This window comes from Xylocopa sonorina, chromosome 12 (assembly GCF_050948175.1).
Source record: "Xylocopa sonorina isolate GNS202 chromosome 12, iyXylSono1_principal, whole genome shotgun sequence".
NCBI classification, from domain to species: domain Eukaryota; kingdom Metazoa; phylum Arthropoda; class Insecta; order Hymenoptera; family Apidae; genus Xylocopa; species Xylocopa sonorina.
This window is the reverse complement of record NC_135204.1, coordinates 2,412,058-2,428,269: the sequence shown is the minus strand read 5'-3', so window position 1 is coordinate 2,428,269 and position 16,212 is coordinate 2,412,058. Positions and strand designations below refer to the sequence as shown.

The 16,212-nt window shown below is 42.7% G+C and overlaps 1 protein-coding gene across 3 annotated transcripts in view; it reads left to right on the top strand.

The window, feature by feature from the left end:
- Positions 1 to 16,212, top strand: part of LOC143429935 (uncharacterized) — a 411,918-nt gene that overhangs the window by 216,404 nt on the left and 179,302 nt on the right. For all 3 annotated transcript variants that reach the window (XM_076905794.1, XM_076905793.1, XM_076905795.1), the window contains exons 4-5: positions 9,439 to 9,639; positions 9,860 to 10,841. In XM_076905794.1, coding sequence (XP_076761909.1) covers positions 9,439 to 9,639; positions 9,860 to 10,841 — 1,183 coding nt within the window. The remainder of the gene's footprint in view (positions 1 to 9,438; positions 9,640 to 9,859; positions 10,842 to 16,212) is intronic.

Sequence of the window (16,212 nt, the reverse complement as noted above, 5' to 3'; positions counted from 1 at the left end):
ACGACAATGCTGAAAGTTGGGTCGATATTCTTTCGAGCTGCCGCCGAGACTCGTGTCCGACGGCGTTATCTGTCGCGTACCTGAACGCTGTTTAACGATATCTGATCGGTCGAGGACGCGGTGTCGCTGTCGCGTTTATCTACGCGAATGATTGATGCACGTGGATGTCCCAATGCTCGCGAGCATGTGTGTCGTTTAGAAGTTGTGGGAAAGTGGCGCGTACACGAGCTCGGCCGCGATTTTTACCCGATCGACTGAGATCGGACGACGGATCGCGAGATGATCGCGGGTTCAGAGATCTTTCTCCACGAGGAGATTGTTCGCGGTTCGGTCGCGTCCCTTCGTCGTTTCGTAATAAGCAGAAGGAAAATGCTCGTGGAAGAGCGTTGAGAGAGAATTGCTTCCCTGATCGGCCGCTTTATTGCGATGAAAAAACCGCGACGCGTTGTCGAATCGTCTAAACGACTTCATTAATCGATTTAGAAGCCAGCAGCTGGCTCGCGACTCCCTCGTAACGCAGCTGAGGCTCGTTTAAGGCGACGATGCAATTCATTATCGCCGGTATCTGCGATCACGTACGTGGCCGGCTACCTCTCCGATTCGTCTCATGAGTTACGATCGATTCATCGGGACGCCTATCGAGTTAATAAGTCCGAGTCCCGTTCGTGGCGATCGCGGAACCCGATTAACACGTCGGATTATCGCGATCCTCGTGTCGTACGACCGACTGTCGGCTCGCGTTCGCTCCCTCTCGTCTTTCGCGCCAGCTTTCCTTTTTTGACTCGCGCTTTAATCGCCCACCGATTCAAAGAGCGTAACCTGTCTCGTCCCGTGTCACGATTCGGTCACGAGCGTCGCGATTCGCATCGGATTTTGAGTTTCAGAAGCGATTAAATACTGAAGCAGTCGTTCCGTTTCATGCTGCGACACAAGCTAGGTTTTGGGCTTTGAAATCCTCCTTGTTCACATTTTTTTTTTTTTTTTAAGGAAGCAATCTGAGCTTTTTCTTTTTTTAAGAATGCAGGTGAGAACGAGAGTTTACAGTACGTAAACGCTATAAGCGTACACTTTTCGTCACCCTGTCTCTCAAAGGGTCTCACGCTTCGAGCGAGGGATGTTTTCGCATGAACTCGGGGAGATCTTAAAGAGTAGCATTCAAGAGCGAGCCTCAGACGGAATAAGACGCTTAAAGAGCGGAGAGATAGTTGTATCAGGGTGGAATCGCTGTCACTATAAATCTATTACAAAATCTTGTATAAACGCGGTCGCGTTTTATTTACTACATAGGAAATTATAATAGTAAAAACTTTATTTTCGTAAAATTAATTTCAACACAAGACATTTCTTCTTAAATGTGTTTCAGTGTACATTTTTCTTTTTTTTTATATTGGAAACACGGAAATAACGGAACTTATGTAAACGCAAAAACTTCAAACAGAAACGGCAATACTCATGCAATCAAAACATTTTTTGTTGACAGCGAATAAGTTAAACTCCAAAGGAAGGTTTCCTGGTATTTAAGGCACTTCTAACAAGCTAAGAGAAGGATAGCTTCAAAGGTTTGAGAGAGTAGCCAAGCGTTATGAATGAGACATAAATTAGAAGTGAGACAAGAGATAAGCAATAGTTAAAAGAAATATAATGACGATAATTATGTCCCATGAAATAGTAAACTGAAATCCAACAATACCATGCATTATTACACAATTTTCGATTGATTCGTGTGACGCACCCGAGTTAGCACCGAAAGGTCAATACCATTATAATCGGCAAGAAAATGAATCAAATTCTCCGGATTCCGTACAATAGCAAGCGTGACCATCCAGCCGAGGAAAGTCTTTAGCGCTAACGACACCATAAATATCACTCCAGCACCTAGATAACCAACCGGTCGGCATTTTCGTCCGATCCTAAACGATTCCGTTTCACCGGTTCGCTTTCTCGCGGCGGAGCACGTGGCCCGTGTCCGCGGGCCCGGAACGCGGCTGAAACGGAAAACGATGGGCCTAATGAACGGTTCGCGTGCGTCGACGTTTCTCCGGGATCGTTGTCGTACGTACGCGCGGACTAATTAACCGGGAATGATAAAAGAGAAAGTAGCGGCGTCTTTTCTTGAACCGCGCGGCCCATCGCCCGCCATCCCCTCTTCAGTTCTGTCAAACAGCGCGCGTATTAATCCGACGAGGAACACCGTCAGGCAAAAGGGAAACCGTCGGGCAAATGGAAGAAAATGGGTGGAAAGAAGCTGTTCTCTAATGCCGCGGATGGACTCGCGGGGACGTTGACAGCAATTTAGTGGTCGTTTCGAAGAGGATTCCTTCCGCGATTAGGCTCCGCTGTTCTCGTTCAACGGGCCAGCCAGCTCCGATCCACTGAGCCCTCTCTCGACGAAAGGTTAAGCGATGATTAATTGGACGCGAGAAGCCGCGGTTCGCTTCGGTCAACGGCTGGACGCGTTTCTCTGTCACGGAAATTTATGATGGCACGAATTGGATGAATCGGACGGCAGTACGAGCCTTTTTTTCATTTGTAATCGAAGACGATGGCGTGTGTTACAATTCGTGTACAATTATAGCCGGAATTTACTGTTTTTTGAGGAAGAGTTGTTTCAAATTGTGATATCTCTTGAACGCTTCTCTTGGAAATGGAAAATGTTCGTTTTTTGCCTTTGCAAGATGCAACTGTTTAGTAGAATTCATAGGCGGAGAATTATGGGCCGTTGTATTTAAAATAATCATGGACCAAAGTACTTAGTACTAGGTATGAGTTGATATTATAATTTCACCTTCCAAAATTTTTTGCTTCTTTGTTTAGATTTTCTCTTGAAGAAGGAGAATTAAGAACGTGAGAAATGTGTAATAACAGAACTTTATTTAATAAGTAACTCTGTACTCGCATTCGTCTGTCTACGCCTGGTACACTACAACTGAGTAAAGTGGAAAAGCTAACTTAATTATAAAGCCGTACACCGATAAATAATTAACCAAATCGCGATTCCAAAAGCTCATAACAGCAACAGTTCGTCATCGCTGTTCAAAAAGTTATTATCCAGTCCGTTTAAAAAATGGCTACGTTTGTTCGTTTCTTGTGATCATCGAAAAAGCCCCGATATCATTCCCGTGAATTCAATCCTGCGGAAACAAGTTCGCCAGAGGACTTTTCTCATCCGCGATGAGATCGAAATCGATCCTTCCGGACTTTCATCCGGCTCGCCTAAACGTTGCCCATGGTTCGTGCACCGATCGCGCGCTGAAGAAACCGTCCATGTCTGTTCCACGGCGCACGCGCGAGTAGTAGGAACTACGATTAACGAGGCTTCGTCCGTCACGTACCAGGTACCTGTCACTTTGACGGCATCCGGTACAAGAGGCCTTCTTTCGCGTTCAATCGTTTATTACGAATTCCTTGGCTCGATCGACGCTGACCGGACACTCCTATTTGTAACACACTTCTTTGTTCCTTTTTTTTTACGAGCAAAATGTACGCATTTATTTTACTTGATTCGAAATGAGATTTGGAGCGTAAGAAACCATTCTGGGCCCAGATATAGAAAATAAAAATATGAGAATCGAAATATTTCAGCTGAAACATTCAAATAATAAGATCAATAGAATTTTTATAAAAAAGTTCATAAACACCAGCCTTCTTCCATCTAATCGTCTCTTAGCTTTTACTTTTATTGCATTCATCTCTTCTATTTTCCTTCAATCGCATTAACCTAATGCAATTCAAATTTCCTTTCACTTCACAACCACTCGGAAACCAAAAACTCCAACGTACAACCCCTTTGAATCGTGATGTCCGATTCTGCTGCAATGCCTCGGGATTGAAGCGGGTCATAGGATAATGCGTAGATTGAGGTAGTTAAGGATCTACGTTTCATAGAAAATAATACTTTATTCTTTTAAACGGAAATTACAAGTTTGTAAGGTGTGCGTGACAAGATGAAAATTGGCGAAATGTGGGAAAGTAGGACTGTTTAACCTATTCCCTGCCAGCACAAAACTTTATGATTGCATTTGTATTGCCATTTCTGTTTTAACTTTTTGCATTTATACAAGCTCCGTTATTTCTACATTTTTTTTATTTTCCGATGCAAAATAGTTAACATTAAAACACATAAAATATAACGAATAAACTTGTGCTGGCAACTGATTAAAGGTGTAAGTGAAACAAATTTTGAAATATGACGATAAAGGGAAGTTGAGATGAGAGTTGAAAGGTGAGGAATCCAGCATGAGTAAAAGAAGTGAAAGTATGATGACTAATGAGCAGTAGTGACAAATTAAGATTACTGTATTTTCCGTAAGACGTCTATTTTCCTAACACTTCTTTTACTCCAAAAGATATGCCCTAAAATCAGTCTGCGTCTTATGAGCTTAGAATATAACTTCATTCTCTAAAATGCTGATTCGCCGGGAAAAACACTATTAAATATTTTTTCTCGCATCAAGCAGAGTTACTCTAGTTACTCTGATCACAAATGTCGATAACGACAAGGTATTGTCTGTTTTCTAAAAAATTTCCCAAATAAATGGTATATGCATACAATGTAGCGTATCTGTCGCGTAGCGAAAATGGTAAAAATGGTAAATCACAGCCTATCTTATAAGCCGGGGAATAATATTTGTAAGTATGACAGTACGATATCATTCGTATCGGGTGTATAACGAACCTTATCGAAGCCATCGAAGAACACGCCTCGACGCTTTAGAATCGTACTTCTCAGCGGAATCGTCGACAAGCGGCAGGTTTTAACGACTCGTAGCGGTGGCGAACGGTTTGATTTACACGATTCCTATCACCGTATCGTCGGTTTCGCGACGCGAATCGAAGGGCGCCGGATCGGTAAATCAGCGGCTCGAGTGAAAGCCTCGGCTAGTTTCGGCGCTAGATACATCTCCGGTTGGACCGTTTACCGCTAATGAGACACGCGGTGACAGCCACGGGCCTTGTTTCTTATCGCGTCCATCATAAACGTCGCCCGGCCCGTTGTCGACACGCCGATTCCGCTCCACGGGTTGTCGCGCGCGGCCGCCTCGCGACCTGGCCACCTCATCGTCTCGAGCGATGAAATTACGCGATATTGCCCACCTCGATCGTACCCCCTTTCCCGGCTCGTCTGGCAAACTGCCTCGGAGCATAAATCGCTGGTTTCACTTGCTGTGCATAGTCGATGTCTGTTGGGGAATAGGATTGTTTGAAGTTCGATTTTGCTCATGTAGGCATAGTATAAACATTTTTGGAATTTAGATACGTCGAATGATACGGTGATGTAATTTATAAGGGGGCAAAGTCTTCTCTGTAGGAACCGGAAAATTATAATTAGCCAAGTAGTCGCTATAAGAAACGCCTCAAGTGATTAATTGGCGGAGGTACAAAACGCTTCCTGATCTTTAGAGAGAATAAGAACGGAGTTAGTTAATTGTTAATTCTTAATTCATTAGTTATTAGCTCTTTATTTCTGAGCTCTTCGGTTCTCTAGTTCTTTAGCTCTTCAGCTCTTTAGTTCTTTGGTTCTTTAGTTCATTAGTTCTGTAGTTCTTTAGCTCTTAATTCTTTTAGCTTCTAGGGTTTGCAAAATTTGTGGATTTCTAAAGATCATGTCATTTTTATTCTTAACCACTATCTCCAAATCCCTTGAACGCTCAACACTCCTTTGATCATTTCTATATTCCAGATCAATCATACTTCTTTCTGGTCTCGAACATTTTCTGATACTACTTGCTTATTTAGGCAACATGGGTTGATACTAGTGAAGCACTTGCTTCGTGTACCTATATAGCGTAGAAGAACGCTTCATTCTAGGCCTGCTAGTGCACTCGTCAGTAAGACTACCAAAATGGCAAAGTAGCGCTTAAAACGCAGAGGTATTAGGGATAGCTCAGAAATTCTATTATATGGAAAAGGAGGCGGAAATGAGTAACAGCGGGAAACTGTTGAATTATTTCAACGTATCAGCGTTGAAACAAAAATGAATCGTGTGAAAGAAGCGGGTTATCGAGGTTTTATTACCTGAACTTATTTAGGACAGAAACTGTCGTGTGTTTAAAGATTGCCAATTGAGAAATACCATAACGGTTACAACAGGTATTCAAATGAAAACAAGATAGTAGAGTATTTAAAAACTGTTATAGTATATGTTATAGTATGTATTATTTCTACTTGATATAATCGATAATATTTAACAATTCTTTCTTTATGCTTGTACAATATATAATTCTTAAGCTGAATGTCGGTAGCCATCCTTTAATGTATGAATAAGTGTAAGAGTTTTGGCAGATAAACGCATTTGTGACTGCGTCGTCACAAGGTCGAGCAGCGTTCGATTGTTTTCTCATAAAACGTGACGATCGCAGCAGAATAGTGACAGATGTTGATGGATAGCGATCGTAGAGTAGAAATCACTTTTGTATTTTTTTGTTAATAAATATATTTAACGTATGTATCTTTAGAAAAGATAAAAAAATCTTTGTATAGGACTGTGCAGAACCTCCACTAATATTAGCCACGAGTCCCCCGTCGTGGTAAGAACCCCTCCATTCGATCAGATTCGCGGCTAGGGAACAGCGAAATCCAGCTTGGCTGGCAGCGAGCAGATAGACAGGCAAAGAGACCGCAACACGTGGCACGCGACACGCGAATGGCCGCGTTCCCGACTTAATTAAGCCGCATTCCCCGCTCGATTGCGCAATATCTTCGTTTGTCGTGCGATATGATCTGGCGGGACAGGGCTGGCCGGATCGCCGCGTGGGAAACAGTTTTTCGCGATCGGTATCGCCGCGCTCTCGATGGAATTCGACTGTCAACCGAAGCGATTCGTGCCGATTTTTGCCCGCCTCTGCGACTTTATTATCGTCGTTATTTATGGCTCGGCTAAGGGGAAAAGAAGTGGTCGGTGTCGATGCTATGCGCGCCGGAGAACGCGACAGCGGAACACAATGGACGCCGATGGAAACGTTCGGTGTACGTAGAATGCTCGTGGTTACACGGCGAATTAATGGGCGTAATGAATTCTTAAATGACTCGCTCGATTCGAGGATAAGGTCTCCGCTAGGTGTTCGATTATTGATGGATACGAGTTCGATACGAGGCGGCAAGATTGGTTCTCGTTTCGCGTACCTTTTCAGACCGTAATCTCATTTCTTTCCTATAACGTTCAAGTGTCTTGGAATTCGTAGAACGAAGTAGTTTAAAATAGTTTCAATTTATTATACCTGTCGCTAACGATTTCTTATATGCAGAGTGTCGAAGCGAGAATATTTGTTCATAAAACGAATGAGATAAGGGATGTCAAAAACCGACAAATACCGGAATACGATTGGAATGCGAGGGACGAGGCAGCCCTCTGATAAAAGTTCGCGAAGGGTAGCGAGATGTCGAAGGGATCGGCGGAATGGAATTTCCATTTCGTTTAATCTTGATCGACTGGTATGCAAGGAAGGTGTGAGCATTCTACCAGCCGCTTTTATTTGCACCGTCTAATTGGTTACACGGTGAATCGCGCATCGACGCACGTGGGCGAATCGCTGGAGTGGCATCGCAACGCAGTCGCCTCAAAGCTTCTGGCGAAGAGACTCTTCGAATAGGAACGCGAACTTTTGTCTCATCCCTTCAGCCTCTCTACTCGACGCTATCAGATAACATTGAGGAAGATCGTAAAGCCTCGTTTTAGTTACGTAGAATTTATAAATGCGATCGAGAATGCGTCTGGAATGATACTCAACGTACGTTCACTGATACGAAAGCAGGTAAAGCAGGTTTTATTAAGCGATATAGGAGGCACGAGGAAGGGGTGACAGGTTTGTGGTACGTACTACTGGAAGGCGGATCTGGTGATGAAGTCCTAATAAGGAAATAATGCGGTACTTGTTTTGCCTGACCTCCTTTCCAGCTTGCGAATGTTTTTATGTATCAATAACGCGAAATGAAAATAACCACCTTGGAGCTCGATGTGAACAAATGCAACCTTCCAAAATATTCCATGTAATTAAGAAATTACAAAATGTCGAATCTTGCAGTCTGTAATCAAATGTAGAACGCGTACGCGCTATAAATTGATGGCTTAAAACGACTCGAAGGAAGTCAATCGCGTGAATTATTTGCGATCAGCGTTAACTCCACCAAAAGTGGTACATCCGCATACGCAATTCGCATCTAACGAAATTTCAACCGCATTCTAGTGCAGCAGAAATGAGAGAAACCGTGGGACGACTGCGCGTCTTCTCGATTTCGGGCGCAGCATTGATTACCCTCTAATCAACGGTGATTAACGTTCCCTCCGCGAGGGTTCGGCTCCGCAATTATCCTCCCTTCCGCGTGTAACTTATTTAGAGGAATTTCATTAGCCACGGAGCTTCCGGCTTGCTGTTAATTAATCGCCACGATTGTCCCTTTTCATTCGTACCACCCTCGAACCCGCCACGAGATGATCGAATTGTCGTGGGAAACGAGGGGACCGGGAATCACTGCCTCGCGTGTTTACGAGCCTCGTAAACCGCTCCGAGGCTGGTCCCTGGCGTGCGTAAGGTAATTGGAACGCGTTCGTGGGTGCTTTATGTTTTGACAGATTATGGGCTAAATAAATATCGGTGTTTTAACCGGTGTATCGTAATCGTTGCGTGGGTTCATCCGAATTTATTTTAGTATGTCGATGGTCGTAATTATCGACTTGCGCGCTTACCATCGATTCTGTCGCGCACGGAAGGGAATCGACGTGAAAGATGACGGCTGAAACGTGCAACAAAGTTGCACACACGATCGAAGCGCTTATTTTTCAACCAGTCAGCTGTGTTTAACGTCATGCAGAATTTAAGCAACATTTAAGTAGTAAAAAGTAGTGGGCTATTTAAATTGTAATTTTAGCGAAAATTGAAGCATATTCTCAAATTCTAATACATTAAGACCAGGTCTCGGAATAAAACAAATGCATGAAAAATATGAATAATTTGAGACGAACTCGTGTGTCTTTGTACGCACCGGCTGAAACAGATTATTAATTCGCATAAAAAATTTATTTATGTGCGATAACGTTTTTTAGATGTAAAAGCAAGAGTCGAAAGGTAGCTAGTCCAGTGTTAAAGCCTGCAACTAATTTATGATACGATTCCACCGGATATCGGTATTCGACATAGTTCCATTATGTAGTATATGTTGATATCAAGTCGATAAGTAAATATTAGTAATAATATTGTTAATTTTATAAAATAAAACCGTCAGTATGATCCAATATTTTAACAGCACACTTGCTCTGTGTTTGATGAGTACAATCGTCATCGCTCGATTTTCGCGACACATATAGATGCACGCTCTGGAAAGTGCACCACAGTTGGTTAAATTGTTCAATATAAGAACAGTTAAAGTTTTTAACTTTTTTCTATTCGAATCGTGACTCAGATTAGATTAGCGTGTAAGGAGATGGCTGGTTTCCGTTCGCAGGGTAACGAATCGGTGGTACCGGAAGGCTGGCCGCTGACGTTAGGCAGACGTGGCCTCGTCCTGCAGCTAGGAGAGCTCGAAGCCTCCGCACTACGTCTCGGGGAATGTTACCTCTGCATACGCAGCCCAGCTGCAGTTGCAAGCACCTCGGGGAGCGGCGAAGCTGCCGCTGGTGAAACCGTCGAGCGGAATACCGTCGAGGTGAGTCACGTACCATTGTCATTTTTTCTTTCGCGACTTCGATCCGCGAATTCACCGCCTCGCGCGATATTCAGTTTCAAATCGCACGCTGATCGCGAGCTACTAGCAATTTTCGATCAAGTCAGTTTCTATAAAAAGTATTATAGATATTTGTAGAACGCAAGATGCAAAAATGTTTATTTTGACGACGTTCCGCGTATCTTGCTCGTCCTGTTGGCAGATCGCAGTAGTTTGGCGAGCGACGTCGATGAGGGCCCCAGGGTTCCTCGGCTGGGACCGCGAGGAGGAGTTCATGGACTGGCGGGAGGTGTCTCGAAAGGTGCAGGGGAGCTCCACTGCGTTGAACAGCGGGCTGGTCGGGCCGCAATCGTCGAGCGGTGCGAAGGTCATGCGGCCGCGGCGACGGTCCCGCGAGGAGGCCCGCTCGAGGACCCGCGAACAAGGTTGCGCGCCGTTCGAGCACCGCCGCGAGGAGACGCGCTCCATCGATCGGCTCGAGTGCAAGAGTTCGTGCCAGGAGTTGGACGCGGACGCCACGGTGGACGCTGGCCACGCGGTGATGAAGTCCAGGTCGACGTCGAGCGTGGGCACGTGGAAGGCGGAGCTGGAGGCCGCCGAGACGAACGGAACGTCGATGCGGACCAGCTCGAACCACTCTTCTAGTCTTTCCGGCGACGAGAGTCGCGCCAAAGTGAAGAGGTGCGCCAAGGTCGTCTCGTCGACGGCCATGGAGAAGTGGAAGGAGACCGCCAGGTGCGAAACCAGGAGCAAAACGCTCGTTCCCGAGGACCTGAAAACCCCGCTTAGACTCGACGAGGCGGTGTTCGAGACGAAGAAGGAGCGGGACGAGCAAGGAGACGCGGACGACAGGCTGCAGAGCCTGCGGTATCTCGACGAGATCAGCGACGACCAGCTGCCAGCGTTTATTGGCAATCTGTTGGTCTCCGTCGAGAGAAAGATCGAGAGGGTCTCGTTGGACGATCTGACGTTCCCTTGCCCAGCGTGCAGGAACATCGACACCGACGACCCGTTGCTCGGCTGCAGGTGCGCTGGTGACGATTGTGGCTGCGGCGGCGGAGAAGACTCTTGCGATTGTTCGTCCTCGACGAAGACGAGGAAGGAACAGTCGACGAGGAGCTTCGAGATCGCGGGAATTAAGCATATCGATAGCGACGACGAGGAGGAGGTGCGGATGGGATTCGGTGAGTGAACGTCAACTAGCATTAAAACAAAATGGATGCACACCTGAGCTAGTCTGTAGTCGTTTTGTAAATGTTCAACGCTATTTCTATCGGCGTCTTTTAACACCTCTCTGTTTTAATGCAAATATTTAAATATTATTATAAAAGCATTATCTACTAGCGATAGAAAACTTCAAGGAAATATGTATTGCTGATAAAGTTGCCGTAGATTAAGTTAAATCAATTTTGATGTTCCCTCAGAGGGCACACTTGAGTGTAAAAGGTTAAAAAGATTAAAGGCAAAAGATAGCACGTAATTAATTCAACAGGCAGTATAAAAAAATCAAAAATTTTTTTGAGGAAAAATGACTAAGTAATCACTATAATATGTGTCTTTTCGCACCTTCGGTAAAAATAGTGTTAAATCTATTTTATATCGGTTCGCTCAGACGTGCATTCGTTTCAAACATGTCTAACAGCTCGGATTTCTTACCGATAAATTTTTTAATTATTTTTGGACAATTCTTGTAACGTTCGTGGGACTACTTCGGTGCAATTTACCAAAACGAGTAACATTAAAAGTTTAATCGTAAACTACATAAATCTCGGGCATCTCGCGGTCACGTTGCCTCTCCCTCCACGCATCGAAGTCTCCGCGCGTATTTCCGTCGACTTTATCGCCGCGCGGGGCACCAAGTCTCTGTTCTAGCGTACAAAGTATCTGATTCGCGTCTCGCAAAAGGTCCACGGCGCCCACGGGTCCTGCTATCGCGACAACTTTATACAGGCCCGTTTCGTATGATTTATCGAGACCCTCGATGAACTTGAAGTTCAGTCGGAAGCGACGCGTGGGCGGTGTTCGATCGTAAACGTTGGCTACTTCACGTCGCGCCGGGCATCGAAGAGCTTCCACATCGGCTCGATTCATGCCGGCAGTTTTACGTCGAGAACGTAACGTTCCTCGTTTGTCCGCTCGGTGGAAACCTCGTCCTCGAGGCTTATCGTCGCCGATTCTCGTCAGCGTATCCATTTTAGAACCGCTCGACGAGAAGATAAACACGTAGCAGCGATACGGAACGCGTCTCCAGGCGTCGCGTTTTAATTAGAGAACCTTCTGCAGCCGCGTCCACGGAATCTCGACAGCTGCGCGAGGCTATTTCCACGCGGTACCGATTTAGCTGTCCGACGAACGAGATTAATTTTCTAGCTCGAGATACGAACATCGCTGGATGTTTTCGTCGATGGTATTGATCCGATGTCGCGTCCCGCGCATTCCTCAGACTTATTTCTAAGTATGATACAAGAGTAATGATAGTTGAACTTGTATCCTGTCGTCTGTGACTGACGTTTCACGTGTGTTTCTACTATTGGCATTTGTAACCTTTCGCAGTTCAGCTTGCCATTCAGTTTGGAATGCTCATTGTTAGCGTCATGACGTGAACGCGAATCTTTCATTAGACTATTCTGTACAGCTTCCAGACTCGATTTGACTCATCGATCACCGATTTACATCTCTGATTGGTGTATGTACATGTTCTTACCTCGAATATGTAAATTGTCCTCGAGAATTTATGTACATCTCTACTAATCAGATGAATGCGATTTCATTCACTGTTTTACTAGCAGCGCAACGAATAATTGCACCTAGAGTCCAGAAAGTAATTTCCGTTTTTACAAGTATTTTGCTTTATATTTGGTTTGTTCTTCTTTTGTCAGTGTTATAATTCTTTCATTTCAGAGTTGATAGTTGATACTTTTAGGTTACTATAGAATCTTTTGTGTACAGCTGTTAGTTTACAGTCAATTTTAACATGGAGTGCAAAAATAAACATTTCCGACATACTTTACTTTTTTATGTTTATAAAGGCAAGAAAGAGACTGAGACTCACAAAGAGATATGCGAAGTTTATGGCGTTCCGCTTAACGGAACGTACGTGTCAAAATTGGTTTAAAAAATTTCGTTCTTCAGATTTTCTTTTTCGTTCTGGTTGATCTTTTGAAGTTGATGATGACAAAATGAAAGCTATAACTGAATCGAATCACCATACAGCTGCAAGTTGGTATACCGATTATCCAGAATTTAATCTGTTTAATCCATTTTTCTTCACTGAATTAACTACTCGTGGATCTTCGTCAATTCTATATTTATAATTTTGCAGCTTTTGCAATGGTTGTGCTGTTCGTGTTGTGCTTTGCTTCGAATCTCGTGTTCGAATCTTTCGTTGTGGTGTAGTACAAGGTTTTTCAATACTTTAAGCCAGGTTCATTTTAATATAGCTGAGTACGGTGTCCTGAAAGATTTTTACATATATTGAAAAAATCGTAACTCGTTTGTTTTTTGTCTAGCTATCGATTTCTATGATCAATTCGATAATATTACAAAATAGAGGAAAACGAAATTTGTCCAATATAAAAATAATACTTGCGATTCAATAAAATATATTTTTTATTTTTTAAATATTGTGTAATTAACTTAGTTTTAAAATAATAAATTTTTTAACACTTTAAAAGGTGTTCAAAATATATGACGCATTTACTGCAACAAGTATTTGTAGGGAAATATTTGTTTCATAAAAATAAACAGTAACATTTTGATATATTCAAATGTGTTTGGATTTAAATGGTTTTCAAGTGAAATAATTATAAATGTTTTATTTTTGCGGTAATTTTAAATTTAAAGGATGTCATATGATGCTTAGAAGGCACTGTAAGAAAATTATGCAAGGTGTCATATGACGCTCGTAGGTTCCAAAGTGTTAAAGACTATGGCGTTTTTGTAATTAGTTAGTGGTTGCAATATCGATCGATCCTATTGTTTGATACCTGAGACCAGACGCCATATTTTTCACCTCATCAACTTATGCCAATCAAAATTATCCCAAATCGAATACAGTCCAAAGCTCAACTTCAGCAGTTTCATCAGCTTATATCATCCTTATCTCAATATAATCAAAATGATGACAAAACAAATGTAATCAAAAGATCGACTTCCACTGCAGGTGGCATTATTACACAGGCCATTAGCGTCCAATGGAGTCTCTCGAACAGTGAACTCGACGGAGCGAACCGCAGACACAAAGAACGCAACGTACTCGCAAATTGTCGATCCCTCAGCGACAGGGGTGAAACTTCCTCGCGAAGTTCCGTGACTCGGCCGATCTCGTTCGGCGCGCGTCCACCCACGCGCCGCATCCCGCGTCTTCCGGTGCCCTTTGGTACCGCCGGCGTCGACAGGTTCTCGCGGTGCTCGCCGAAAACGCGCCGCCGCCCACCGTCTCCGCGCGCCATTAGCGGCGTGTTTGCGCCGCTCTAACCGGTGACTTATGGTATTTGTCTCCTCTCGTGCGACAGGCTTACGTAACACGGCTCTGGGCAAGTCGCGTAGGTGAACGGGAACCGCGCGCGAGATCTTTGCCTTTAATTCCACCGCGTCCTAGCCAGGGACGATGAAAGGGATTCCTGGCATTGCTCGGGTCCGAGCGCGATTGTTGCACTCCGAGCGCCGGTGAAATATACTCTGCTGCAAGTTGCGCTATGCAACTTTTCGTCTGCGCAAGTTTCGGAGCGGATATTCGCTTTTTCTTCGTGCGACCACTTGCGACGTTCGTTGCAGCTGTGTCCAATTCGAAGTCGTTACAAGAGTTAATGAAATGCTGGGAATGTGAAGCGAGACGTAATACAATAAATAAATTTCAATTCAGTATTAATAATAATAGTTTAAATTCTCTTTGTAGACGTTCAATGTTTGGGATTGTTGACAATTATCTGGCAATTTTTAGGAAAATTTGCTAGAAAAAATACTAATTTTATTTTGTAAGTTTGAAATGTTCATCGAACCCCCTAAGAATCAACTAGTTAAAAAAATTTGCTTTTGTTATTCATCATCGAATTCAGAGTGAGCGTCAACGTATTAATAAAATCCATCTGAAATATATTTAATCGTTAATTAAACCATAAATGCGAGGTTTGCTCTTTAATTTTATCCGTGATTCTTTTATATGAACTGGTAATTTTACAGAAGACACATCGAAGTTTATTTGTAACCTCGTTGCGATTTTTCGACTTCACAATTTTCAATTTCGGAAAAAAGGTTTTTTAATGCATAAGAAAATGTATCTATGTAAAAGTTGCAAGTGTTATATAAGAGGAACACCTAGATAGCTGGTTGGACGTAGCTGCCATATTGCATGCGTTTGTTTCGCGAATCAAAAGACGAGATAGCAGTACTTCGAATTGAAAGTAACGAACGTTCATGTGATAATGAAACGCGACAGTAGAGTACCGGATGTTTCCACCCACAGCCATTTATATCAACAAAGCTTCCTGCTAATGAAACGTCCACCTTTTTATTTGCAAAGTATCATTGTACGCGATAACAAAAACATCCAAATTTTCAAAAAATGCAGCTTCTCGTAGTCTACATCGCGGATTAGTTCAAATGCAGTCAATCCTTCTATAACGTCATACTCTTATAATATGATTTTCACGTAATACAAAGGTAAAATTGCGACAGTCCTCTTAATTTTATATATGCGTTGAACTGTATGTTGTTTTTTATATTTGTAAAATTTTATTTCGTAACGCAGAACACGGCTAATTGGTTTCGTGCAATTTGAAATTCAAAATCGATGCAAAGAATGCCATGTGTTTTCGCCCACAATCTAAGTTGTAACTTTTTGGTAGGCCTTGAAATAACGGAGGCTATAACTTTTGACTAAAAAAAAATCGACTTGAATTTTACGGAAGAAAATCACAAAAATTCAAGATTTCGAATGCTATATCACTTTTTATTTTTTCGAAATTTTTATGTCTGTTTTTAGCATAGTTCTAGTTTGTTAAAAGTTGCAATACTCAAAAAATGTATCGCCAGATTTTAACAAAAAACTCAGTATAACAAGCTCATTTTATGCTCTTTAAATAGTATGAAACCTTTCTTGGGGAAACTTTTTGTGTGAGAGTTATAACATAAAATTCATTCGATGCGCAAACTGTGGACACAATATTGAAACAATATAAATACGTTTTTAATATATATTAGCTTAATTCGTTAAGTAAAATTCGTTTTTGAGGATACTTTTGAATATCCTGAATAGTAAGTACTCTTTTTCCACGTATTATGATACTTCCTTTCTGCCTATGTTTACCGATGTTAGTTGTACATGAAGAAAATGTGCATTTAAAGTTCATTATATCGTACAAATTTCATACCCAATATTGTATTTAATAACGATATTAGCACGACAAATAACAGTCTTACAGATACAATTATAGGTTCTGTAATATCAATTAAAATGAATTTAGCATAAAGTCCTAGAGCGCAATGACTTAATGTAATTCTACTTCTATGAATAATCTGTAAGATAGCTGAGTTGTCATAATTTTTAACCGTGCT